At 37.1% G+C, this 26399-nt stretch overlaps 1 protein-coding gene across 3 annotated transcripts in view; it reads left to right on the top strand.

Annotated features, from left to right (window-relative positions):
- Window positions 1–26399, top strand: part of CDH11 (cadherin 11) — a 201234-nt gene that overhangs the window by 164269 nt on the left and 10566 nt on the right. For 2 of the 3 annotated variants that reach the window (XM_006143787.3, XM_027770043.1), the window contains 3 exons: window positions 4677–4813; window positions 5949–6082; window positions 6316–6433. In XM_006143787.3, the coding sequence (XP_006143849.1) occupies window positions 4677–4813; window positions 5949–6082; window positions 6316–6433 (389 nt within the window). Of the gene's footprint in view, window positions 1–4676; window positions 4814–5948; window positions 6083–6315; window positions 6434–14142; window positions 14170–26399 lie in introns of those variants that run through there. The other variant, XM_027770044.1, reaches the window with a different exon arrangement.

Genomic DNA, 26399 nt, shown 5'->3' on the forward strand with positions numbered 1-26399 from the left:
AGAAAACATGAAATACCACAATTTGCTTACCCATTCATCAGCTGATGGAACATTTGGATTTTTCCACTTTTTTTGGTTATCATAAACAATGCTGCTATGAACATCCTTGTACAAGGTTTTCTGTAAACAAATGTATTTTTTTATTCTTCTGGGTATATCCTTAGGAGAAGATTGATGGCTTATAAGGTAACTGTATGTTTAACACCTGGAGAATTTTATAACTGTTTCTCACAGTGTCTGCACCATTTTACATTCCTATAAGCAATGTATAAGGGTTCCAACTTCACCACATTCTCACCAACACATTATCATTTGCCTCTTTTTGATCATAGCTATTCTAGTGGATATATATTGTGATTTTGGTTTACTTCTCTCTAAAAAGTAATGATGTTGAGCATATTTCTGTTTGTTTATTGGCTAGTCATATATATTTTGGGGAGAAATATCTTTTCAAATCCTTTTCGCCTTTTGTAAGTGGGTTATATATCTTTTTGTTGTTGAGTTTTGAGAGTTCTTTATATGTTATGGATGGTAGAGGCTTTTCAGATATATGATTTGCAAATATTTTTTCTCATTCCATGAATTGTCTTTTTAACTTTCTGGATACTGTTCTTTAGGGCAGAAAAGTTTTTAATTTTGTTTAATTTCAATTTATCTAGTCCCCCGCCCCGGGGGTTGCTTTAGATGTCATATTTATGAAAACATTGTCTAATTAAAGTCATAAAGATTTACACTTATATTTTTGTTTGAGAAGTTTTATAATTTTAGCTCTTACCTTCAAATATTTAATCTATTTTGAGTAAATTTTTGTGTATGTTGTAAGAAGGGGACCCCAACTCATTATTTTGCATGGAGATATCTAATTGTCTCAGTGGCCTTTGTTAAAAAGACTACTCTTTCCTGATCGGGTGGTCTTGTCATCCATGTCGAGGACTGACTGTAAATAATATGAGTTTTTTTCTGGTGTCTCAATCTTATTCCACTGTTCTGTTTGTTTATGCATGTGTCAGTGTTCCACAGTCTTTCATTATTGTAGTCTTGTAATGTGTTTAAAAATCGGCAACTGTCAGTTCTCCACTTGGTTCTTGCTACCAATTTTTGTAAGCAAAGTTTTGTTGGGAGATAGTCACACCGTTCCCCTGCACATTATCCATGGCTGCTTTTATGCTACAGGGAAGAATTGAGTAGTTGTGACAAGCACAGCCTTAAATATTTACTAGCCAGCCCTTTGGAGAACAGGTTTGCTGACCTGTATTCTCATTCATTGCTGCATCCTTCCACTAAACAGAGTAGCTAGCCCATGGAAGATCTTCAATAAGTATTCATTCAATGAATAAATGAAATAATACCCAATTCAGCTTAGAAATTCAAGGTCACAGTATTTGAGTGTAAAATTTATGAAGCATGATAGAAGTTATGCCATCTCGTCATGCATTTATTCAATAAACCTTCATTAAGCACACATTGGAGGTTCTCACTCTACTTGGAGAGGCAGATGCCTATAAAAAAGTAAATGGATTTGAGTGTAAAAAGATTACGATGGATAATGGAGTTTGTCCATTTATATAACAGAAAATGGAAGCAGGGCAGATGGATCACCAACTAAAAGTGTTGTTCAGTTGTCTTTGGGTCTTCGACCATTGTCCCTGCTGGGAGAGAATGAATTACCATTAATTGGGTATCTATTCAGCACAAGACAACTTCTTGCACCAAGTTATTTCAGTGAGTCCTTGAAGATACCCTTTGAGACTGACTTATCTAGGGTTGACTAGATGGAACTCTGAAGGCTCAGAGGGATGATGTGATTTCCTTAAAGTCACATGGCCAATCAATATTAGAGACTGGATTTTAGCCTCGATCTTCCTTGAGTCCATTTTGGGCTTTTTACTCTAATCCAGAAGCCACTAATGGAAAGACTTTTCTGAACAAGTTTGATTACTCTGCTCTGTCTGTGCAGGAGGATACATTACATAATGACTGGGGACTCTTGTAACACTCTTAAACTATTTGAAAATGTTCATGGTGTAAATTTTAAGTGAATTATCTTTGACCTAAAATATCAAGGTGAATTAGCAATATTTTTGAAGAAAAATGACATAAAAACACAGAGACCACTACTTTGCTACTCATTGTCTCCAAGGATCCACGTCTGTAATTGGTTATTTGGGTCATATATTCATTGGTAGCTGTTTTGTGCATGTAGGCAATTTCTACATCTATAATTATGCAAGGAAGCTCAATACCATACTTTGTCCAACCCACTACCTGTTGTCTTCACTAGTATAGAATTGAGTCTTTCCTCTCTTTGTGTTGCATCGTGTCCCTAGTTAATGTTCAGTCTCTCCTTGATGCTAGTTGACTTCCTTTTATTTAAAAAAATTGTACTTAATTTTATTTGTTATTATTATTTAATTTGCTGTAGAGTGCATGAGAGAGAGAGAGAGGAGAAAGTGAGAAAGCCACCAAGTCTGGGACTGAAACAGCAGTTGACCATTTAAGAGTCCAGTGCCTTAACCACCATGCCTCCTACTGGTCCCACAAATTCTTTCTCTGTGTGTCTCCCAATAGATGTATGGCCCAATGTATCTGTCTTTCAGACACCAGGGGACAAGCTATCTGGGATTCTTCATGCCTTCCACAGATACCCAAATATCCACTGAGTCCTAATGGTGTTTTCTTCATCACTTAGTTTTCCATTCCATCTGTCACCTATGCACTTAACTCTCTTATGCCTTAAAGTCATCAGATAGAGTTTTTTTGGCTCCTTCCTAAACTCTTGTGTGGATCATCTTGGCCCCCCTACCTTATTAATTGCCCTGATAGCTTACTTCCATTTACTTGCTCTTCTGCTCACAGGCCTTCATTGGATTCTCATTGGTGGTAGTAAGATGAAAGATCCACTTTAATATTTGAGAGCTTCTATAATCTGTCTTCAGTTGTAACAGGTTGCACTGTTACTGTATGTGGGGCATTGGATTGATGTCTTAATTGACCATTATTTCATTTATTTCTCACAGATAATATTAAAGTTAGGTACTATTAATACTCTAGTTTAAAAGATAACTATGCTTGGGCATGGTGGCGCCTGTCTTATGGCAAAAAATAACTATTCTGAGGTTCAAAGAACTTAAGTGACTTTTTCAGGACCACTCAGTTTATATGTAGTAGAGTATAAAGTTGTACCTTGGATTTTGCAAAATCGAAGCTCATGCCTTTAACTTCGATAAAATAATGCCTTGAGCTATTAATTCTTTTCTTCATGTTTACTGTCATGGGAACTAAATAGTATACTCCCTTAGAGCAGGAAAATGTCTTTTTTTTTTTAAATTATCTTCACCTCCTTTTTATGTAGTGCTAACGTGTTACTATTTTCAATTTCATCTCTGAGTGAAGGAGTTCATCATTTTCTTTCGCATAGGGAACTCTGATGTCAAATGGTATCACAGTAAAGCTTAGATTGTATATATTGTTAAGTGCTGCTCAATGGGTAGTCCTTCTTTATTGGAAGGAATATGGTTTGGAACTGGAGGAGCTGGACATTAGTATTGACTACCCCTAAAATTAGACATAAATCATTTTCAAATCCTGTCTTGGGTAAATCTAGGGAATTAAATCCTCTGATAGCCACTGTCTTTGCTATCTTAAATAGTCTGATTTTTGACCATCAGTGAATGCCTTCAGACATATGTATTCCATAAATTTTAGGAAAACATATAAGACCTCTAAGAGCAGGAAACCACGCAGTTATGAATCTCAGTATAGTACCTGTATTAAAATGTCTTTACTCTTCAGTTTGGAGTTAGTATGATGCAGTGAAAAGGGAAGTTTTGGGCTTTACCAGACCTATTAAAACCAAAGCACCAATGCATACCAACTCTCTGGATAGCCTGGGAAAATTATTTTATCTTACCTCAATAAAAATTATTCTTTTTCCCACATCGTCCACCTTACTTTTCATAAATAAACCCCTCTAATTGTCTTTAAATTCCTTTGCCTTTTGTTATAAAAGATAAACTTCAAGAGTAGTAAAAGCTTTCCAGCTAAGCAGTCATTAAAGTTTGGAGAGAATATTGTGCAACTGAATGGCCAGTTCTGCTTTCTATATTGCACCTTGAAATTCAGAACCAAATTACCTATGAACCCCTTAAGTTAATAAACAAAACAAATTTATTTAAAACATAGTTAGTATTTTATCTTTAAATGAGGAGAAAACTGATTTTTAGGTCTATAAAAGTGATCCTTGATAATAAATTTAGATAAACTTGAAATTATTCAGCATTCCATGTGCAGAAATCTGGCAAAGGTTTGATACATTTGTGACTTTCTGAGTAGTTTGGGAGCAAAGCATATTCATTGCCCAAATGCAGTTTCATAAATATTCAGATGGTGGGTGATTGTAGTAAATATGGAGAAATATGCAACATGTTATTATATTTCTCAATCAAATATGCTAAACAGTTCTTTCATTCATCGTACTGAATAAACCATCCCAATGTGGCAAATGATTTCTATAAAAAATTCATGTACAGAGTTTGAAAAGTAAATTTGATTAAAAAGAAAACCTCACTCAAGCAATTCATTGAAAAAGTTGCTTTAAATATAGCATGGAGAAAATATTTAAATATTAAGCTGCTCCGAATGTCTTGGTCTAATTGCCTCATTTGCATTCTGCTTAGGTATTCAATCGATCGTCATACTGACCTCGACAGGTTTTTCACTATTAATCCAGAGGATGGTTTTATTAAAACTACAAAACCTCTGGATAGAGAGGAAACTGCCTGGCTCAACATCTCTGTCTTTGCAGCGGAAATTCGTAAGTATTCTCCTAAGGGTTTTGATTCTGGTTCACCAAATATTATCCCTTCAGGGTCTCTCTATATTTTATAAAATGAAATAGTTGAAGTAGATTATTTTATTTTTAATATTTAATGTATTTTTCAGTATTTAAAGTTTATTTGTGGTTACCTTTCTAGGAAGACATATAGGCACATGTTTTCATTTTTTTTTTTTTTGGCAAAATTGGATATAGGCTTGGCAAGACAGCTGGTGGCTCTCAGCAATTCTAAGTATTCCTCGCTCCAGCCTGTCACTCAGTTTTGTTAAACTCAGAGCAGTAGAATCCTTAGAGCCAAGAACTCTGGGTCCTGGTTTACCTGTAGACTAGCAGTTTCTCAAATTTGACCATGTGTCAGATCAATCATGTATTAAAGCTTCGTGCAGCTTGTGGGTACCTTGTTATGGTCAAGCAGGACTCCCAAATATGTATTCCCAGGGCCAGCAGGTGCTGTGGTGATTAAAGAGCTAGATTATCACATGGCCAACTGTGATTGGAGACCCATACTTAGTGGCTTGAAAATCATGCCAGGTATGTGTGTGTTCATGCCCAAAATCCCTAGAGAAGAAGGGAGGAGAAGGGATTGTGGTGTGGCTGTCCCTCTGTGGGGTGATTTTTCACTTTCCCTCTCTCTGGCAAATATACATGTCCTATGGCAAAAAACCTTTGAAAATTGTATTTCTTACAAGTTCCTTTATATATTTTGTAGTTTTTTTAAAAAGGACTTATTTATCTTCCATGAGAGAGAGGGGGAAGGAGAAGTACCCTTAGCAGGGTCCTCAGGCCACAGTCCACCTCTAGCCAGGCAATATCACAGGTGTGTGTGTGTGTGTGTGTGTGTGTGTGTGTGTGTACCCAGCATGTACAGGATGTGAACTTGGGAACTTCCCATGTGGGCTCAGCGTTGTGGAACATTGCATTACTACTGCACAGAGTGACTTGTGGTCTCAGATAGTTCGAATGAAGTTCTGAGGATGTCACTTTGAGAGTCCATTTGCTAGACTAATCCCTGCACTGCCCAAATGGGTGGCTAGAGCTTATTCTTCTCCAGTGCACTTGGGCCAATGTGTAGTCTTCCTTGACATTTGTTGACCGTCTACATTCTTTTCTCTAGACAATCGGCATCAGGAAGCCAAAGTCCCAGTGGCCATTAGGGTCCTTGATGTCAACGATAATGCTCCCAAATTTGCCGCCCCTTATGAAGGCTTCATCTGTGAGAGTGATCAGACCAAGCCACTTTCCAACCAGGTAACAATGTTTTCCTCACCCTGGCAGTGAGCAATACATTTGGAAGTAGAGTTTGTTCTTGAAAGCATCACCTGAAGCTACCTCCCACAGCCCAAGAAGTTTTCAGAGCCTTAATTTTGCACTGAAGCTATGTTCTCTAATTAAAATGAGGTTTTTTAGCCAGCCAGGAACTTTTGAATAAGTGATGTGCTAATGTCAGCATGATTTATTTATGGGCCACCTTTCTCTTTCAGCCAATTGTTACAATTAGTGCAGATGACAAGGATGACACAGCCAATGGACCAAGATTTATCTTCAGCCTACCCCCTGAAATCATTCACAATCCAAATTTCACAGTCAGAGACAACAGAGGTTTGTACTAAGGTTCCTATGCATTCAGAGAAGTAGAAATGGAAAACAGATGGCTTTTATATTGCACCACACAAGTATTTTTACTAATCACAATAATCCTTCCTGTTGAAGAACAAACAAGAAATAATAATGCCACCTCTCTTTTCAAATGTGGGCTCATTTGATGCATATGAATAAGTGAGTCTAATTTTATTTTACATCTTTTTATTGGCTTTGATATTCATGAAGCAGTGGGAAAACCAAGTGGGGAAGCTTACAGGGTCAATATGCAAACAAGTCCATTTATCTTTTTTTTTAAGAGGTTGATAAATCCTTGAGGGAAAGTGTGGCTTTATGAATATTGATATCAAGTAAAGCATTAAAAGAGATTAGTTCAACTTTATAAGGTAACGTAATCTTTCAGCTGGTCTTTTCTTCTATGCACAGTTTTAATGCAATGTGACTGGGTGCATAGCTTGATACCTAAAGGTGGTTGCAGAATTATTGCCTGAGGGGCGTTAAACAAAACATCATTTGTCCATTGTAAAAATGATAAAATTTAATATGATTTCAGCTTCTCCTTTTATCACTCAGAGGTTCTAGACTTGCAGATTATTAGAAGTAAATGTTTTATTGTATAGGCCTCAATGGATGTAGTCCTCGGACAAAGTTGGTGGTAGAGCCAAGGACAAAAACAATGAATTTTTTGAGTTTTAACTATAGTACTGTTTTGCTCTGTGCATTATTTCTTTGTGAAAATTGTCCATGTATACTGTGACAAAGAAGGTCTGAGGAAATAAGGAAACAACTTTCATCGTTTAACACAGGAACAAAAGGTGGTCTTTCTGAAAATAGGTGTTTTTATTAACTTTATCTGTCCATGAACTAGGTTTTAGGTTGGTTGTTTTCCCAAAGACTGAGGACAGACTTATAGGATCTTAAACTAATCTAGTAAGTATAATTTTCCCCATTACTGTAATGCTGTCATCAATACCATAAATCCTAGTAGCTATGTTCCAAGCACCATGCCAAGGTCTTTTTCATACTTTGTTCACATAATCTCTCTCGACACTTAATATCTTTCTATTATCAGTAGATATCCATTTCTTAGATAGTGCAGACCATGTAGTAACCAAAGTCAATCAGCCAAATAGAAGTTAGAGCTGGATTTTAAACTCAGGTACTTAGAGACGACATGCCACAGCCTAAACCACTGTACTTTACTAGATTGATGAGTAAAACACAAAAGTGTGCTCCATGCTGCTTGGAGTTTGAGGAAATATGATTTGAAATTCCTTATTATTTCTTGAACTAATTTGAGCCTTTAATTACGGACATTATAAATAAACACATACCAAATGAGACTGTGAAGTAAAATGCCCTGGGTGTTATGACAGAGACCTTTTCCTCCAGATACCTTGCTTTCTACAATGAATTTGCTCTTAAGACTTTAAGGTATGAAAAAGTTATATCTAGAGCCATGTGTACTAAAAGAATACTGTAAAACCACCCAAAATTTGTTTTGTAAATGATTCTCATTTCAAAATAAAAGTGTTGCTTAGCATTCTCCAGTTTTGTATTCAAGCTAGAATTTTTATTATTATTATTTTTTTTTACCTGCTGTATTTGGTGAAAGTACATATGTAAACCCCTGCAAGAGATAATTCTGCAGAAAACTGAGAAGGATGGGGTAATTTTCAACCAGGAACATGCTCACTGAAGGTGGTGTACATGCCTAATGTATACGGATTTCTTTTCGTGATGATAGTTTTATATAAAACTAGGAGATCTGTCACAGAGTGGGCTGTTAGCAAATGTGTACTAGGTTGGATTAAACAAGATAGTATAAATAGCATTTTCATAATGTATTCTAAGATAGATGTATGTCTGTATTTGGGTTTATGTGAATCCCAGCCTTCACTTGTGGAATTTTCTGCCTTGGCAAACTAGTTTCCAATTGTACCCTGGGTTCACAGACTGCTATTTGTTCCAGCCTACCTTATGTCAGTTTTCTGATGAACAAATACTTATAATAAGGTATTTCATAGTACGCTAGTTTTATGAGTAGTGAGTGATTTACCCTGTGCAGAAAGCTCTGGAGTTCTCACATGCCTCTTATGCTGACACTTCTCTTATTACTTGTCATTTCATTTGTGGTCAAACTTCTGTCATTGTATTGATATCATCCTCAACTTATATATGAGGTCTAAATCCTGGCTTTGTTCCCAGAAATAACCTTGTTTATCCTGGGACAACTCTTGGAAAAAGCTGGCTTTTTCTGACCTTTTTCACTGTGCTAACTTCACCTCCATCACCTACCTTGTTTTCTTTCTTTTTTCCTGTGCAATTATATTTCATGGTTGTTAACTTCTAAAAATATTATACTAAGACATATTGTTCTCTAAGGGGTTATAAGTATTTTACTTGGTCACCATACTTCATAGATACCATCTATATTTTCTTGGAAGAACCAACCTATTGCATGATTCATCTTCCCAGCCCTCTTTTCTGAGAGATTGATCTTACTGTTGAGCTACCACTTTTGCAGGAAATTGCACCATTTTAAGAAAAATTGCTTTATTAACTATGGCAAACAGTTAATGAAAACTCCCATGTTTAGAGCTATTACAGAACCTTAAAGCAAATACAGTCCTATAATTATCATTTAATAGAGTTTCTTTCTACTAGCTCCTAAAAGTAATTACATATTGAAGTAATCCAAAAAGAGTAATCACATTCCACATCCTATTAATAGCCTACTGAGTTACCAAATTTCTCGGCAGAGACTGTTTTCCATAGAAAACATGAGATAATGGTTTATATCATGCTGAGTAAAAGCATCGAGTTTCTTTCACCTCGAGTATTTATTCCCATTATGCCATGTAAATAATCAGTATTGTGTTTGCCTAAAGTCATCGTAAGCATGCTACATCTTTAGAAATGTAAGAGGGAAAGCCTTCTTAATACATACAAGCCTCTTAGTTCACTTTATCTTACTCCATTCTGTAGCTGAGTCTTGAAGCCGACTCAGCGGGCAGCAGGAAAGTAGAACACTGGATGGCTCTTCAACATTTAAGTCTGTCTGGGGCTATTAATATCAGAAATGGTACTGTTTGGGCAGATGAAGAGCTAGTCCGCCCAGGTTTGGAGATGCATTTACTTTGAAAAATATCAGACAGATAGCATCTCTAAAATCACAAGAAATGTGATGGATGAGAAAAATGCCTTTTCAGTGCCATTGTTCTACACAATTCTTCAAACAGCCTCGTAAGGTGGGTGAGTTGTCTATTTAGATCCTATTTTAAATAAGGTAAGAAAATGAAACTGCTGAAGGGTCAGTGACTTGCCCAAGGTCACATTGCTAATAAGTTAAAAAAAAAAAAAGTAAGAGTATTTGGAGGGTCCTGATTAGTGCATTTCACATGCTATAAAATGATAATCTAATAATAACAATTCATAGAAGTGGAAAATTGTGAAATATAATTCATCAATTTAGGTTTCAGGGAAAGTCTGAACAGAGGACAAACTACTTCAATTTTCCATCATAATAACTGTAGTACAATGTGTTTGGGGAAAAATATTATATTTTCCTTCAATTCCATAATTAACATATTTTTTGTAGAGCCACTAGAAAATAAAAACAAGTAGAAAAGATTTAAAAATAATAAAATAACTTGGTCATGTACTACTCAGAAATTATGACTGTTATTTTGTACATTCTTGCACAATTTTTCTTTGCATATGCAACTTTTTTTTAAAAGAAATACAGTTTATAAATACATGTCCATTTTTTCCCACTTACAGATGGGATATATTTTTCTAATCAAAATATTTATTGAATATTCATTTAATCAATATAGTTATACATTATCAGCATTTAAACAACTTATTTGTTTAATTTGCTAGAGAGCACATGGCTCACCAGAGGGAGAGAGAGAGAGAGAGAGAGAGAGAGAGAGAGAGAAAGCACACCCTCATGGAAGATGGTCATACCACAGTCCCTTCTTCATTTCTCCTTTTGGGATTTTCGGCATGCATGCACATGCACACAAATGTTTGTTAAACTGCTAGACTCCAACCACACAGTCAGCCATCTGGCATCCAGCTACTGTAACCCCCATAGCACAGGATGACCTAAATTATATTTTTAACTTCCACTAAAAGAATGTATGCTATCAGTTGACTACTATGTGTAAGTGCATTGTTTTCACATAGCTTTGTCATTTCTCTCAATTATTCTAAGATAAATTGTTAGAGGGGAATTACTGGATCAAAAGCTTTTTTTTTTTTTTTTTTAAGAGAGAGATTTTTGTTCAAGGGCATGTGCACTTGCTGGAGAGACAGACAGGGAGACAGAAAGCAAGAAATCACCCTCTGGGGGGAGGATGACCACACCACAATCCCTTTCTCTCCATTTCCCTCTTGACCACTTGCTGGCCCCCAAGATTTTAAAATTTTAAGTCTTTTCATTATTAATAAAACTCTGAGTTTTTAGTAAGTATTGATTTTTTTCTTTTTGCTCTTATAGTTATTCATGTACATTTTCATATTTTCATTTATCAACTGTGTGCAATTAATTTGTAAAGTCTCTTTATCTATTAATATTATTAATACTTGACCCATCATGTCTATTGCTTAGATTTTCTCAGTGTTTCAATGTCCTTTCAATTCTGATTATGCTGTGTTTTTAAGTATAGATGCTGCACTTTTGTATCAGGTCTTCTTCATTTAATATTTTCCTTAGTGTGAATTTCCTTACTCAAAATTAATGCCAATATTTACCTGTCTTTCCTTCTTTCTATAATAGACAAATATATGTGTATAATTTATATATAATTTATACATACTAATATATTTTTATATAATAAAATACAAATATATTATTATATTTTACTTAGGTGCATATATTTGTATATATTCATATATGTAAACATATGTATATAATATACATATAACCATATGTATATAAATATGCATATAAATATTTTGTTATTATATGCATATGTGCGTAATATTATATGCATGATGCAAACATGTAGATATATATATGTGTGTATATACATACATTTATTCATTTTTTTCCATTTCAACCTTTTAACCTCCTCCTATTTATTGACTATTTCCTAAATATCGCTTATGAAATAACCAGTTATTTCTAACTGCTTTGTAACCCTGTCTTTATTATTGTTTACATAAGGATACCATTAGATTTTTGGTTTTGAACTACTTTTAAAGAATTATTTTCTTCATTTTATTATTATTATTATTATTATTAATTTGACAAGAGAGAGAGAGGGAAAGTATGAAAGCAAGCCGCCAAGTCTGGGACTGGAACCGTGGACGGCCATGTAGAAGTCCAGCACCTTAATCACCAAGTCACCTGCTGGCCTTTTTTTTTTTTTTTGGAGAGATTTTTGCTATAGGGCGCGTGCGCTCACCAGACAGACAGAGAGAGACATAGAGACAGAAAGCGAGAAATCACCCCCCAGGGGGGATGGTCACGCCACAATCCCCTCTCCTCCATTCTCCTCTCGGGATCTTGGGCATGCACGCACACGCGCCCGGCGTGAGTTTTAAGCCACTGGGTCCAGGACGCGAACCACGATCGACTACGTGGGAGTCCAGCGACATAGCCATTACGCTAACTGCTGGTTCCATGCTGGCCCTATTTTTGAACTTTCTATTTTCATTCTACTTACTCTAGTGCTGGTACTATATTATACATATTTTAAAGGGTTGCATACAAATGTATGTTATAACCTACCAGATGCTTTCTCCACATTATTTCTATTTTATTATTATTTAATGTATTGTGGTTATTTTATCCTTCCAGATATAATTTAGAATTATTTGTGAAGTGCCTGATAAACACCTTTGTGAATTTTATTGAGTCTAACCTAAATTTATGGATTAACTTTAAAAGGCCTAAAATTTACAATATTTTTTCTCCACACAGAAACATGGTCTTTCTGTCAAACCAGTGTTTTTATTGCCATCAGGAGTGCCTTGTCATTTTTTCCTGTTTTGTTCTCTGTATTTATTATGAAGTTTATGTTTATGGCTAGCTACTTTGTTTTCAAGGCTGATGAGAACTGAATTTATTTTATTTTTATTTACTTCATGAGAGAGATACCTTTAACAGGGTCTTGCCCTGATCTGTCCCCCAACCCGCCAGCCAGCCAGGATCAAGAGAACACACCTGGCATGTTCAGATTACTCTGGGATCTGAACTTAGGCCTCCCACATCGTTCTAGTGTCACACAGTGACACCCTACACTTTTGCCACTGTGACTGGGCCAAGAATTTCATTTTTAAATTCTGCTTTCTACTCTTGGGTTCTGCGATTTCAATTACAATTAAGCATTTTATGTGGTTCCACTTTTTCTCCTTTTTTCCCTAGAGGGCACTCTGGGCTACTTGACAGAGACAGAAAGAGAAGGAGAGGAGAAAGCACCTCCCATTGGAAATGGTGACACTGCAATCTCCTCTGCTCCATCTCTCCCTTCTTTCAAGATTTTGGACACACATGCACACACACCTGATGTGTTTTAGATGCCACTGGTTCCAGGACTCAATCCATCTGGTTGGCCATGTGGGATCTGGCTGGCTTATCACCATGACCCTCTCCTTTCCTAGTGTATCATTTATGCTCCCCCTCCACTTTTTCTTTCTTTTTTTTAAAGTTTTACTTAATTTATTCATTTTTTCCATGAGTACATATACATACGTGAGAGGGAGAGAAAAATACAGCATCCCCAACAAGTTCTTGACACTGTGCTCCATCTCCAGCCTCAGAAAGCTCAAATAATGGGCACACACATACCTAGTATACTGAGGAAGGTCTCTGACCATAACCCTGAAACCTTTCCATGTTGGTCAGCCTCTCAGAGAGTTGAGTTTTACTGTTGCCACCATCAGCCTCTTTATTTATCTATTTATTTATTTATTTTTATTTTTTAGATTTTTTGCTGTAAGGCATGTGCACTCACTGGACGGGTGGGGGGGGTGAGAGGGAGAGACAGAGAGAGAGTGAGAAATCACCTCCCTGGAGGGATGCTATGCTGCAGATTCTTCTCTATTCTCTTGAGATTTTGGGAATACATAAACACATGTCTGGTGTGATTTTCAAACCATGGCATATGAAACTTGAGCTTCGGTCAGCCATGTGGGATTCCGGCACCTCAACCACCACACCACACATTGGCCCCCTCCTTTAAACCTCGTTTTAGGGTTTGCCTTAGAGTTTAAAATGTATATTTATGCCGATTACTAATCCAAGTTCACTTTCAAATAACACTATTCTGCTTCATGGAGTATAATACCTTTAATAACTATTATAATATCTTTTAGTAACTAAATAATACTTCCTCCTTCTTGTTCTTTGTATAATTAGTGTCATTTATTTCACTTATAGATTTCTCATACTTCTTATTTCTTGAAAATAAGAAAAAGGAGTTTTTATTTCTTCTTTACTTATTCCTTCTTCCTTACTGTTCCTTTGTTTATGTAGACCTAGCTTTCTGACCTATATCATTTTTTGTCCTTCTCTCTGAAGAAATTCTTTTAATATTTCTTGCAAAGCAAGTATACTGGCAATAAGTTCCTTTAAATTTTCTTTGTCTGAGGAAGTCTTTATTTCCCTTTTGAAAGAGAATTCTACAGGGTACGGAATTCTAAGATTGTGATGTTTTTCTCTCCACACTAGGTATTTAACTTCATGGCCTTCTTACTGCAAGGTTCCTGATGAGAAGTTGGATGTAATTCTTATCTTTACTCTCCTGAGATAAGATGTGTTTTTATCTCATATCTTTTAGCATTTCTTAGTCTCTGACTTTTCTGTATTTTCAATATGATATGCCTAGGTGTTTTTTTATTATTATTATTTCCATTTATTATGGCTTGTTATGTTCTGAATTTTGGGAGGGTGTGGTTTAGTATCTGACACTAATTTGGGGAAATTCTCTCATAACGCTTTCAAACATTTCTTCTGTTCTTTCTTTCTTCCCCCGGTATTACCATCACATGCATGTTACACCTTTCCTAGTTGTCCCACAATTCTTGGATATTTTCTTCTTTTTTTTTTTTAAGTCTTATTTCTCTATGCTTTATAGTTTTGGAGGTTTCTGTTGATCTAGCCTCAAGCTCAGAGATTCTCTCTTTGGTCATGTTTTGTTTACTCACGATGCCATCCAAGTCATCCTTCATTTCTGTTAGTGTTTTGAAATCTAGTATGTCTTTGGCTCTTTCTTAGAATTTGCATCTCTCTACTTACATTGCCTATATGTTCTTGAGTGAGACTTTATACATTAGGAAACTTAGCACGTTAGTCATAGTTTTTTTTGAATTCTTGGTCCACTAATTTTAACATCTTTGACATATATGTGCCTGGTTCTGACGTTCATTCTGTCTCTTCAAATTGTTTTATTTGTTTATTTTTGTTTGTTTTTCTGTTTTTTTTTTTTTTCTTTGAGAACACCTTGTAAATTTTTCTTGTCAACTGAACATGCTATGCTGGGTAAAAGGGACTGTCATGAGTAGGCCTTTAATGATGTGGAGGTAAAGTAAGGTGTGGAGAAAGGACAAGCACTGTGAGTAGGCCTTTAGTAATGTGGAGGTAAAGTAAGATGTGGAGAAAGGACAAGCATTGTGTGGTACTATGACAAGATGTGAGACCAGTGGGTGAGTGGTGGTTAAGGAAGCCGGAATCCCATATGGCCAACTACAGTTTGAGTCCCAGACCTGGCAGCTTATTTTGTCATTTTCCCTCTCTCTCGTGTCTCTTACTGTGTCCCTCTATGTTTTGTCACTTTCCCTCTCTCGTGTCTCTTACTGTGTCCCTCTATGGTCAAATTTTAAAAAGTAAATAAAGTTAAATAAAATAATTCCTAAAAGAAAAAAAAAAAAGATTGACTATGATGAGATGTCAATGTTTTGGTAAGCCTGTGCTTTTGGACTGTGAACTTCACAAATGTTTCTTAGTTATTTTGTTTTCTACCCTCTGATAAGGCAGTCTACCTACAGTAGACTGGAGTTGGATATCCTTTTCCCAAGATACTTCGACTGATAAAACTCCATCAGGTTAGACTCTGGTTAGAGTTATTCTCCTAAAGGCGGACCTTGTTAAGAAAACCAGAATTCTCTGATATATTTCAAATTGATTTCTTTTCTTCTTCCCTGCTAATAGTGTGAGGATATTTTTCCTCTATTATTTACTGTGAAAAACAGATAAGAGTTCCTGGAAGTAAAACTCCCAAAAGTATGTGCGTGCGTGTGTGTCTTTTAGTGCTGTGTGGGAGGTGGTGGGGTTCCCCTGGAGTTTTTTTACTTGTCCTCACTGTCTTTCCTCCAACTCATCACTGTTCAATTTTCCTACCCTAGCCCTAGTTCCTGTTGAAGTTTTTACTTGTGTATTTCTGCTTCTGTAAGTTGTACTCTTTCTATCCACCTGTCTGTCTCTCCAATTTTGGGGCAGCCAATTTCCCTGTGACCTTGCTTCTCTTTTAAATCTAAGAGTTGTTGATTGCTCAGTTTGTTAATTTTTTTATTTGCTATTAGGATGGAAAGTTGATTTTCAAGTTTTTTATATGCCACTCTTTACTCAGTAGTTTTAATTGTATATATATTTATGATATACCACTTCAGAACTCTGCTTCCTTACCTGGGCATGGTGCTCTTCAGTTATTTATATTTTTGAATTGACTATTTTGGTATCACCTGTTACTATTTTAATTACAACTTGGCTGATTTTACTGGGTTTTCAAGGCAACTACATCAAAATCCATGAGAATTTACATCATCTTTTAAAAATAGGTGGTTATTTTGTCTCATCACAAAGATTTGCACTTTCAGAATATGCACTAAATAATAGCAATAATCATGATTATTCTTGCTTTAGTGTTATTTTAAGAGGTATATAAGTATATTTGTGCTAAAGTTGCATCATTAAGCATGATATTGGTTGTCAGGTTAAAATTAAGATTTATGTTGTGTGCATGTCTGAGAGGGAGAGAGAGAATTGCAGAGAAAAGGAATGGGGATATGTAGGGAGACACTTCCCTTTCCATTATTATTTTATTAAAATGGATGCTTCACTGTTATCACAAATAATTTCTTTGATTTTAAAAAGCAGATAATATGATTTTATTCTTTGACCTAATGATTTGATGAAGCACTTAAATTAAAATAGCCTAATATTAAACATCATAATTTTAATTTCCAAACTGCTTGTTCCAAGCAGTGATTGTTATATGTGCTATGGAGGAAAGAGTAACCTCAGAGATTAAATGCTTGACTTTGCTCTTCCTGTCTAAAAGGGGAACAATTTTTATATTAATAATTGAATATTAGACATATAATTAATCCTATTACTACTTTATGAAGAACTGTCAATTATTACGCCACTCTTAATTCATGAATCAAGCTGCTATTCTGAGAGAGAAAAGTATTGAATTATAGAAAGCTGGTAGCACAATTGGAATACATCCCAGGATCCCAGAATGCCAAACTTGCATGCTTTGCATGGGTTATCACAACTGAAGTTGGGAGTTTATCAGATCATAGGGTTACATGGTTGTAAGAATATTGTTTTGTTATTTGAACACTAGGGGGAAATTTGAGGAGCTTACAATAAGTTTCTATTACAACAACAAAAATGCTCAAGTTTATTTATTTATTTATTTGTATAGGGCATATGTGCTCAGTGGAGAGAGGGAGAAAGAGAGGGATACAGAGAGGGAAAGTGAGAAATCACCCTTCAGGGGTGATGGTCATGCCACAGTCTCTTCTCCTCTATTCTCTGCGTGGGATTTTGGACACTCATGCAAACGTGCCTGGTATGATTTTCAAGCCGAAGTTCTGGAACTTGAACTGTGGCCAACCATGCGGGAATCTATTGCTTTAATTACTCTACTGATAGAATCCAATACTCAGGATCTTCTGCTTGTCTCAATACTCAGGATTTTCAAGTCAACAAATTATAAGAGCAGCTATTTAGATACCATGAAATGCCTTTCCAGTTTTTATTTTCTCCATTCGCCTTGTTTCTTCTACATTTAGCATCAGTGCACTTTCATCAACTAGGTGTTTTCTAGTTTCCCTATCATAGTCTCTTTTTTTTCATCTTTCCGAAATGAGTTGCTCTCCTATACCATCATTAGGAGTTGGGTATTAGCATTGAATAAGACCCAGTCCCTCATGTTAGAAAGTTCCCAAAAGCATTTCTAAGAAAGTTGTTCTACTGTGAAAGCAGTCAACTTGATACTGTGTATTAAAGATTACCCACATAGGGGCTGGGACTGCATGATAGTCTCTGATAGGTCTGTCTGACTCTGATCTTTTCTTCACTTCACTCAGTACTCACAAATGCCTGATGATATCTCTCTTAAAATTATACTCCGAATCTTCATTTTCTATGGATTTAACTAAAACTTCAGGGGCCAACAGGTGGTAGTAGTGGTTACGGTGCTGAGATTCCCACGTGGCCAACTGCGGTTCAAGACTCTTACCCAACTGCTTGAAAAACACGCTGTGTGTGTGTGTGTGTGTGTGTGTGTGTCTGTGTGTGTGTCTGTGTGTGTGTGTGTGTAAAACCCAAATCCCAAGAGGAACATGGAGGAGAAGGGATTGCAGCATGGCCATCCCCTCTGGATGCTTATTTCTCACTTTCTTCTCTCTATCTCTGTTTCTCACCAGTGAGCCTACACACCCTATGGCAAAAAGGAAAATAAAACAAAACAAAAAAACAAAACGTCATAACTTAGTGAGTACACGACATAATCTACACCTTGTACAGTTTGCTTCTATCTCCTTTTTCTCGATACCTTATACCTTAAGCTCCAGAGGTCAAACCAAGTCCAGGGACAAAGTCTAGTTGCCCAAACTCATTGTGCCCTAACAGATCCATGTCTTTCTCTGTATAAAATCTACTCTCTCTTCTTATTTCTTCTTCAAGTTTCACTATAAATGAAATGAGCTCTTAGATGAAGTCTGCAGACATGTGAGACCACCTTGGTTGTTTTTTCCTCTGTGCTCCAGGAACAATGCACTGACCTCTACCATTTTCCTTATCATTCTGCATTCTAATTACATGTCTCTGTGTCTGCCTAGAATTTATGAAAAGTTGATTGAGTGAATGTGTGAATTAAAAGTGAAAGAGTGCATAGAAACAATCTTTGTAACTTTTAACATTCTTTATCAATTTCAGGGATTAGTTATTATATATGGAAAAAATGGCAATACACCTTTTTTTCTCTTTTATTTCTAAAACTTGCTGGGGAGGGCAAAGTGGAGAGCTTAGCAGATGGCATAGTAGTTATGGTGCTGAACTCTCACATGGCCAACCATGATTAGAATTCCAGACCCAGTGGCTTGACAATCAAGCCAGGCATGTGTGCATGCTTGCCCAAAAATCTCAGTAGCTCCTCCCTGGGAGCGTGATGTCTAACTTTTCTTCTCTCTCTCTTTCTCATGAGTGCACATGCCCTATGGCAAAAGCCTTAAAACAAACAAACAACTTACTGGAGGGTGTGTGCTCACCGAAGACAAAGAGAGAAAAGGAAAGTGACAAAGCAACCCGCAGAGGGGATGGCTATGCCAAATTCCCTTCTCCTCCATTCTCTGGGGATTTTAGGCATGCATGGACATGTGCCTGGCATATTTCTCAAGCTGTGAGGTCTGGGACTCAAGCCACACAGTCAGCTATGTCATGTGGAATCCAGTTGCCCAAACCACAATGCCACCAACCAACACATTTCTGATGCTAGAATATTCTGAGGAAGTCATTCACTGATCTTTTTCATCCATTCATCCATTTATTTATTTACTTTTTTTTTAAACAAATTTATAGTGGACACTAGGGTTTAGAGCCAGGAAGATCTAACCTTCATATGCATTTATTTTGCTAGTATAATATTCAGAAAGGACCAAGTGGTAGGTCAAATAAGGACTAATACATCCAGAGTTAAGTTTGTACTGTTTAGGAAACAGAAAAACAAAATATTTTCATGGAAAATGGAGTTGGCTGAGTCATGATAGCTAGGATAGATTCAACCTGATTGGAAAATAAATTTCTTTCCATTTTTTTTCTTTTTTTTTTTTCTTCCCTAAACTAAGTTTTATTTTATTTTTGGATTTTGCAACACCAAATAGAATCCAAGTATGCTTCTGATTTTTTACTTTTACAATTTAAGGATAGCCAAACAGATTTCTGTAGAACATTTTCCCCCTTAATTGCTCCAATATGGAGATGCTGTGTTGGCAGATCACAATGGCAGATGTCTTTTAATGTTCTGCCATTTTCACTTGTGTAAATAATTATGCTTCTTTTTTGCCTGAAATTCATCATTGCAGTTTGCCGTTTATCTGGGGACCCACCCCCAACCCAGCAAGAAAAGAAATAGCTTTTATTTTTTGAGAGAGAGAGAGAGAGATTTTTACTATAGAGTTTATGTGTTCTTCAGAGAGACAGAGAGATAGAAAGTGAGAAATCATTCCCCAGGAGCATGACCACTACACAATCCCTTCTCTTCCATTCTCCTCTCAGCAACTTGGGCACACACATACACGTGCCAGGCATGAGTTTTAAGTCTCTGTGTAGGGGATTCAAACCTCGGTTGACTATGTGGGAGTCCAGTGACATAACAATTTGCCATCTGCTGGTTCTGAAAAGAAATATCTTTGTGGTGGAATAACACATCATTCTTCCAAGATTCCTCTGGTCAGAGACTTAACCCTTTGTGTTCATATGAGGGGACTTTCAAAACGTCCATGATACAATTGTATTATGTTTTGATTCCATTTTCCCAAGAGCTTTTTGAAGCCTCCTTATATTCCACCAAATGTTTTTTTAGTTTTTACTACCTTCTTTTTTTTATTTTTTAGAGGAATTTTTGCTATAGGATGTGTGCACTCACCAGAGAGAAAGACAAGAAGTGAGAAATCTCCCCCCAGGGCAGATAGCCATACCACAGATCCTTCTCTTCCATTCTCCTCTTGGGATAGTGGGCATGCATACACACAAACCCAGTGTGAGTTTCAAGCCTCGGAGTCTGGGACTCTAATCACTGTCAGCCATGTGACAGTTCAGCAACATAAAAATTACTTCAACTGCTGGTCCTAGTTTTCACTATCTTAAAATGAAGAAATACTTAGCATGTTCTTTTCTCCTTCATATCCTGCCACCTAGGAGAAAATTATGCTCAAACTGCAGTGAGAGGAGAACTGATTCTAAAGGATGTGGTAAATATAATAATGACAAATCTGTCGATACTAACACACTTCAAGTGTCTCATGTACACATGCCTGAATTTCATACATGTGCATCAGCAATTATTTCTACCATGGTATTCTTTATTATGATTCTTGTTTTGAAAATCCTTCAGTATGAAAGGCATTAACTGAAAGAATGTAACACCCCTCCCCTACCCCCTAGTATTGGAGACATAACACCTATTGGGTTCAAACTTTATTTATTTATTTTTTTAAACAATAATTTTAGGGATCAGCAAATGGTGTAATGGTTACATTACTGGACTCTCAGGTAGTTGACTGTGGTTTGAGTCCTCTACCGAGCAGCTTAAAATTTGCCCTGGGTGCATGTGCGTATGTGCTCAAAATCCCAAGAGGAGAATGGAAGGGAAGGGATTATGGTGTGGCCATCCCCCTTGGGGGATGATTTCTCACTTTATGTCTCTCTGTCTCTTTCTGGTGAGCACCCCCTATAGCAAAAATCTCTCTTGAAAAAAAGCAAAACAATTTTAATAGTTTGAAGTTAGCTTCTTATAGTATTTACTTCATTGTAGCATCTCTTTCATTCCAAAATATTAGAAAATGGAAATTTTTGGCCTTTTACATATTTTTTTGGTGTGTGTGTGTGTGTGTGTGTTTCTGGGAATGCGGTAAAAAACAGGGGTATTAATTAAGGACCCTTGATTCTTGGTGACTCTGTGCCACAATATTTTAGATTTGTAAGAGTTTCTCTTTAATCTGGAAACTCAGTCTATCTGGCTCTGATGGAGTTCATATAAATAATCAGCCACGTTGGAGAAATCTGATGAAAAGGAACTAATGTAATTGTCCTGCAATATTAGGATTTCAGAGTCAGTTGTGTACTAATAAAAATGAAGTGAAACCTGGAGACATTTGAACTCTAGTTCTGTCTGTATTTTCCTTGTTATTGTAAACAGTTCCTTCCTTCTTTGTTCCTCATTTTTCTTTCCTATAAGGTAATTATACTTTCTGCAAATAATTCCCCTCCCACCCCAGGGATTATTTTCTAAAGGGTGCATGTGCTCAACAGACAGAAAGCAAGAAATCACTCCCTAAGGAAGATGGCCATACTGCAATCCTTTCTCCTCCATTCTTCTCTGGGATTTTGGGCATGCATGCACACTCACCCGGTGTGAGTTTTAAGCCACCAGGTCCAGGACTCGAGCCACTATCAACTACGTGGGAGTCCAGCAATGTAACCGTTACACCCTGTCTGATCCCTCTGTACATAGTTTTAAATATTCTCAGGATAAGCTATGTGAAAGTAACAAGAAACAAGATTGCCCATATCATCAGCTTAATAAATGTTGCTTTAGTTGAATCTGACTCAGTCAAACTAAGAAAACCATAATGAGATAGAACAATGAGGCTATTTAGCAAAAAGAAAATATACACTACAAATATAAGAAGCAGTGGTTGGGTTGAGTTTAAAAGTGAAGTATGAGGAGCCATTAGGTGATGTGGTGGTTAAATCACTGATTCCTACATGGCTAGCTACAATTCGAATCACTGACCCAGTACTTGAAAATCACACTAGGTTCCTATGTGAACCATGATTGGCCTTGTGGGAGCCCAGCACCTTAACCACCATGCCGCTTGCTGGTCCCCCAAATCCTGAGAGGAGAAAAGAGGAGAAGAGATTGCAGCATAGACATCTGTCTTGGAGGGGGCAGGAGTAATTTTTTAATTTCCGTCTCTTTGTCTGCTCTCTCTGTCTCTTTCTCCAGTGAGCACACATACCCTATTGCAAAAACCTAAAAAATAAAGTTAGGAATGGGAAAGATGGTACTGGAAAATGCAAGATTAAGAATCTGACTGGGCAGAAAAACCAGACTAAGGTGAGATGTAGCCAAAGGACTATTATTCAGTTATTCTTCCTGCCAACACATGAGACACTATTAAATGCACAAAGATGAGAGATCGTATGAGTGAGCCAAGTCCCTGCCCTCCAGTAGATGACTGTCAGGTGGGAGAGCACATTCTATCACCTTGAGCTGTCAAAGGTACAAAGTGTGCAGTGACTATAGGTAGGTAGACAGTGCACTGAATGTGGAGAAAGGTGAGAAAATGAAGATATACATACAGGCTCTTAATTTTTTTTTTTTTTGAGAGATTTTCGCTATAGGGCACATGCGTTCACCAGACAGAGACATTAGAGACAAAAAGCAAAAAATCATCTCCCAGGGATGATGGACACACCGCAATCCCTTCTCCTCCATTCTCCTCTCGGGATCTTGGGCACACACGCACACGCACCCGGCATGAGTTTTAAGCCACTGGATCCGAGACGCGAACCGACCGTGGTCGACTACGTGGGAGTCCAGCGACATAGCCATTACACTAACTGCTGGTTCCCTCTTAAATCTATCTTTAAGCATGGGTAACACCAGAAGTATGTATTACACAAACTTGAAAAACTGTATTTGAAATTTCTCAGATAGAAGATGGCAAACCTGGACAACAAAACTTAAAATTAATATTTTGAAATGTGCAAAAGAAATCTAAATAATTAAACTTTCAAATGATGTCTTTTTAAATTATGTACTATATATACTTCTGATATTTTTTTTCTGTTTGTTTACTCATTTACTTCCTCTACAGGAATCAAAAACAGAGAGAGATACAGATAGAGGCTCGCCCTATGGGGTCTCCATGCCTCCTCCACCCCGAGTCTTAGCTGAGATCTTGACCATGTGTGTGTGACCAGCACACTCAGGGAGGCCTCAGGACTCACACCCAGGACTTTCCCATGGGGGTCTAGTTGCTTCACCTCTGCTCTAACTCCTGGTCACCTTCTGAAATGATTAACGATTAAAATTCCACACAAACTTTTGAGATACACTTTATACTTTACATATGTGCTTAAATATATTGTTTTTCTTTTTTCTGTTGGCGTGATTGCCACATTTCTAGGGAAAGCAGAGTGGGCTCAGAGGAAAGTAATCAAATAATGATTATTCTGCTAGAGACTGAATAATCGACTGTCTTCAAGTGTATGGGAGCCTTTTATGTGGTAGATAGAACTACTTTGTCTCTGATATCTGAGCAGAAATGATAGAGTAGGTAGATTTGGGTCATAAGAGAACAAAATATTTCCCTGGGAGCAAGAATCGGCCTAGATTTTCCAAACCTTCCACGGTCTCCAGATAGGAGGTCCAGATGGATGCACCCTGTGGCCTTTCTTCGGGCTGATGTGCTTCTCAGAAAACAGAGACTGCTCAGCTTCAGAGGAAAGCTGGATAGAGGACAAGGAGCTGCAAGGAAGAGCTTTAGGGAAGCTGTCAGGATGACCTATCTCAGCACTACAGGTCCAACCACTCCTTAAATCGTGGTGAGAGAGACAGAATGTGCTGGTCCTCTGCCTCAGTGCTTTCTCATTTCAAGCACGTAACATGCAGGGACTATGCTCAGCTATCATCCATTTTGTCCTGTTCCTGGTTTATTTTTATATTTTTGGCTGTGTAAGACTGGCATCTTATGCAGTTTAATTACCAAGGGCTATTTCGCCATCATACTTTCTACCATTTTCTTTTTTTTATTTTTTTGCCATAGGGAGCGTGTGTTTGCTGAAGAGAGACAGACAGTGAGTGGGAAAGTGAAAAAATCACTCCTAGGGGGATGGCCACACCACAATCTCTTTTCCTCCATTCTATTCTTGGGATATTGGGCACATACACACAAACACACCCAGCGTGATTTTCAAGTTGCCAGGTCTGGGACTTGAACCATGGTTGGCCTTGTGGGAGTCTAGCACCTTAACCACCATGCCACTTGCTGGCCCCCATACTTTTCTTTTTTAATATCAAATTTTATCTATTCCTCTACTGGGCTATATTATAATCAGACCCCTTGAGTTTGTACCCTCAACCTGGTGCCAGGGAGACCATCATTATCAAGAATCTTTACAATGTTAGGGTAATAAAAAAAAGTGCATAGGTAAAAACAGCATATAATTAGGAGTCTAGCTAGGCCTTACACAATTTGCTTACAATATATATTACTAATTAATGGCCTTATTGCAAGTTTTTGCCTAAGTGGGGGAGAAAAAAATAGAACTGGTATACATGTTTGTGGCCAGAGATGAGAATATTGCATGTGAAGGTGCTTGAAAATATCTTTTCAGGGAGATTGAAGATCATGAACTAGTTTCTTATCTCTATGGATGAGTTTTTTTTTTTTTTTTTCTCTCTGTCTCGGCAGCCCAGTATGCAAGCACACACATTTAGGGTCATTTTCAAGATACTGATCCAGGATTCAAATAGCAGAATCCTGTAGCCCTTGTCCCCCCTGTCACCTTTGGCCCCAATTCCTTCTCTTTAGGTAACTGCATTCACTGATGTAATGACATTTCCAAGAACTCACTTTCCTCTTTGCCAGTGAATTTTTGTTTTCCCTCATCAGTCTATTGCTTAAAGAGAGGAGCTTCCAGAAAAGAAGTAGTATTTACTGGGTATGTTCAACAGGCTGCTACTATGCTAAGTTCCTTTATAAAGAAATCAAATTTAACTCTAGAAATTCTTAGTTTCAAAGATAAGAATACAGAAACTCGAGTTGCTTACTTAATATATCTAAAGCTGGGCAGTTAATCTGGAGAAGATTCAAGAATGAACACTAGGTCTATTTGACCCCAAGGACTCAGTCAGGTTTTATATAAGACTCCTTAGTGGTTTTATATAGGAGACAGATCTGTGAAATCTCTTGATGGAAATGTTTTAATTGCTAGAATATGTGTCTTTTTCTACTAACTAACCATCTTACTTACCACGTAGTCAAACTGACACTTCCTTGAAAATGTGTCCTCATTGAACCTCTGTATTTCTTGGGTCCCCCACAAAACCTTGGGACAGTAAATATATATGTCCAAAGTAGGACAGACCTCTAAAAGATGGATAGAATGGCAGGCTTCTTGAAATAATTTCAGAGAATCTGTTGTCAAACCTGGGATGCAAAGTCAGCTCCTAATAAAGAGTTTTGTTATGGTTGTTAGTCTGTTTTCATTTCTTTGTCTATATTTTTCTCATTAAGTTCCTGACCATAGTGGCTCTTTTTCTTTTCTTTCTTCCTTTCTTTCTTCCTTCCTTCCTTTCCTACTTTCTTTCTTTTTCTTTCTTTCCCTCCCTTCCTCCCTCCCTCCCTCCCTTCCTTCCTTCCTTTTTCTCTCTCTCTTTCTTTCTCTTTCTTCCTTTCTTTCTTCCTATTTCTTTCTTTCCCTTTTTCTTTCTTTCCCTTTCTTTATCTCTCTCTCTCCTCCCCTCATCCTTACCTCCCTCCTAATTTCTTTCTTTCTTTTTACATGCCAGGAGATATACTCATTTGCTAGAGTGAGAAAGAAAGAGAAAGAAAAATGGAAAATGTACCTCCCAATGGGGTATGGTCATGCCACAACCCCTTGTCTTCCATTTGTCTATTCTGTTATGATTTTGCGCATGTATGCCCACGGGCCTGGTGTGCCTATCAAGCTGCCAGAGATGGGATTCAAATCACCATCAACCACATGGGATCCAACTCTCTTAGCCATTGGTTTCATAGTGGCTATTGCTGATGAAAACAATGGGTGAGAGTAGAGGACAAGAAAGGTCATAATACTGAATTCTCTAAAATGTCCCTTTTGGGAGCACACAGGTAGTGTAGATTAATGAGTTGAATTTCCATATGGCTGACTATGGTTTGAGTCCAGACCCAGAGGCTTGAAAATCATGCCAGGCACATGTGTGTGTATATG

The sequence above is a fragment of the Tupaia chinensis genome, unplaced genomic scaffold (genome assembly GCF_000334495.1).
Source record: "Tupaia chinensis unplaced genomic scaffold, TupChi_1.0 Scaffold000105_1, whole genome shotgun sequence".
Classification (NCBI taxonomy): Eukaryota; Metazoa; Chordata; class Mammalia; order Scandentia; family Tupaiidae; genus Tupaia; species Tupaia belangeri.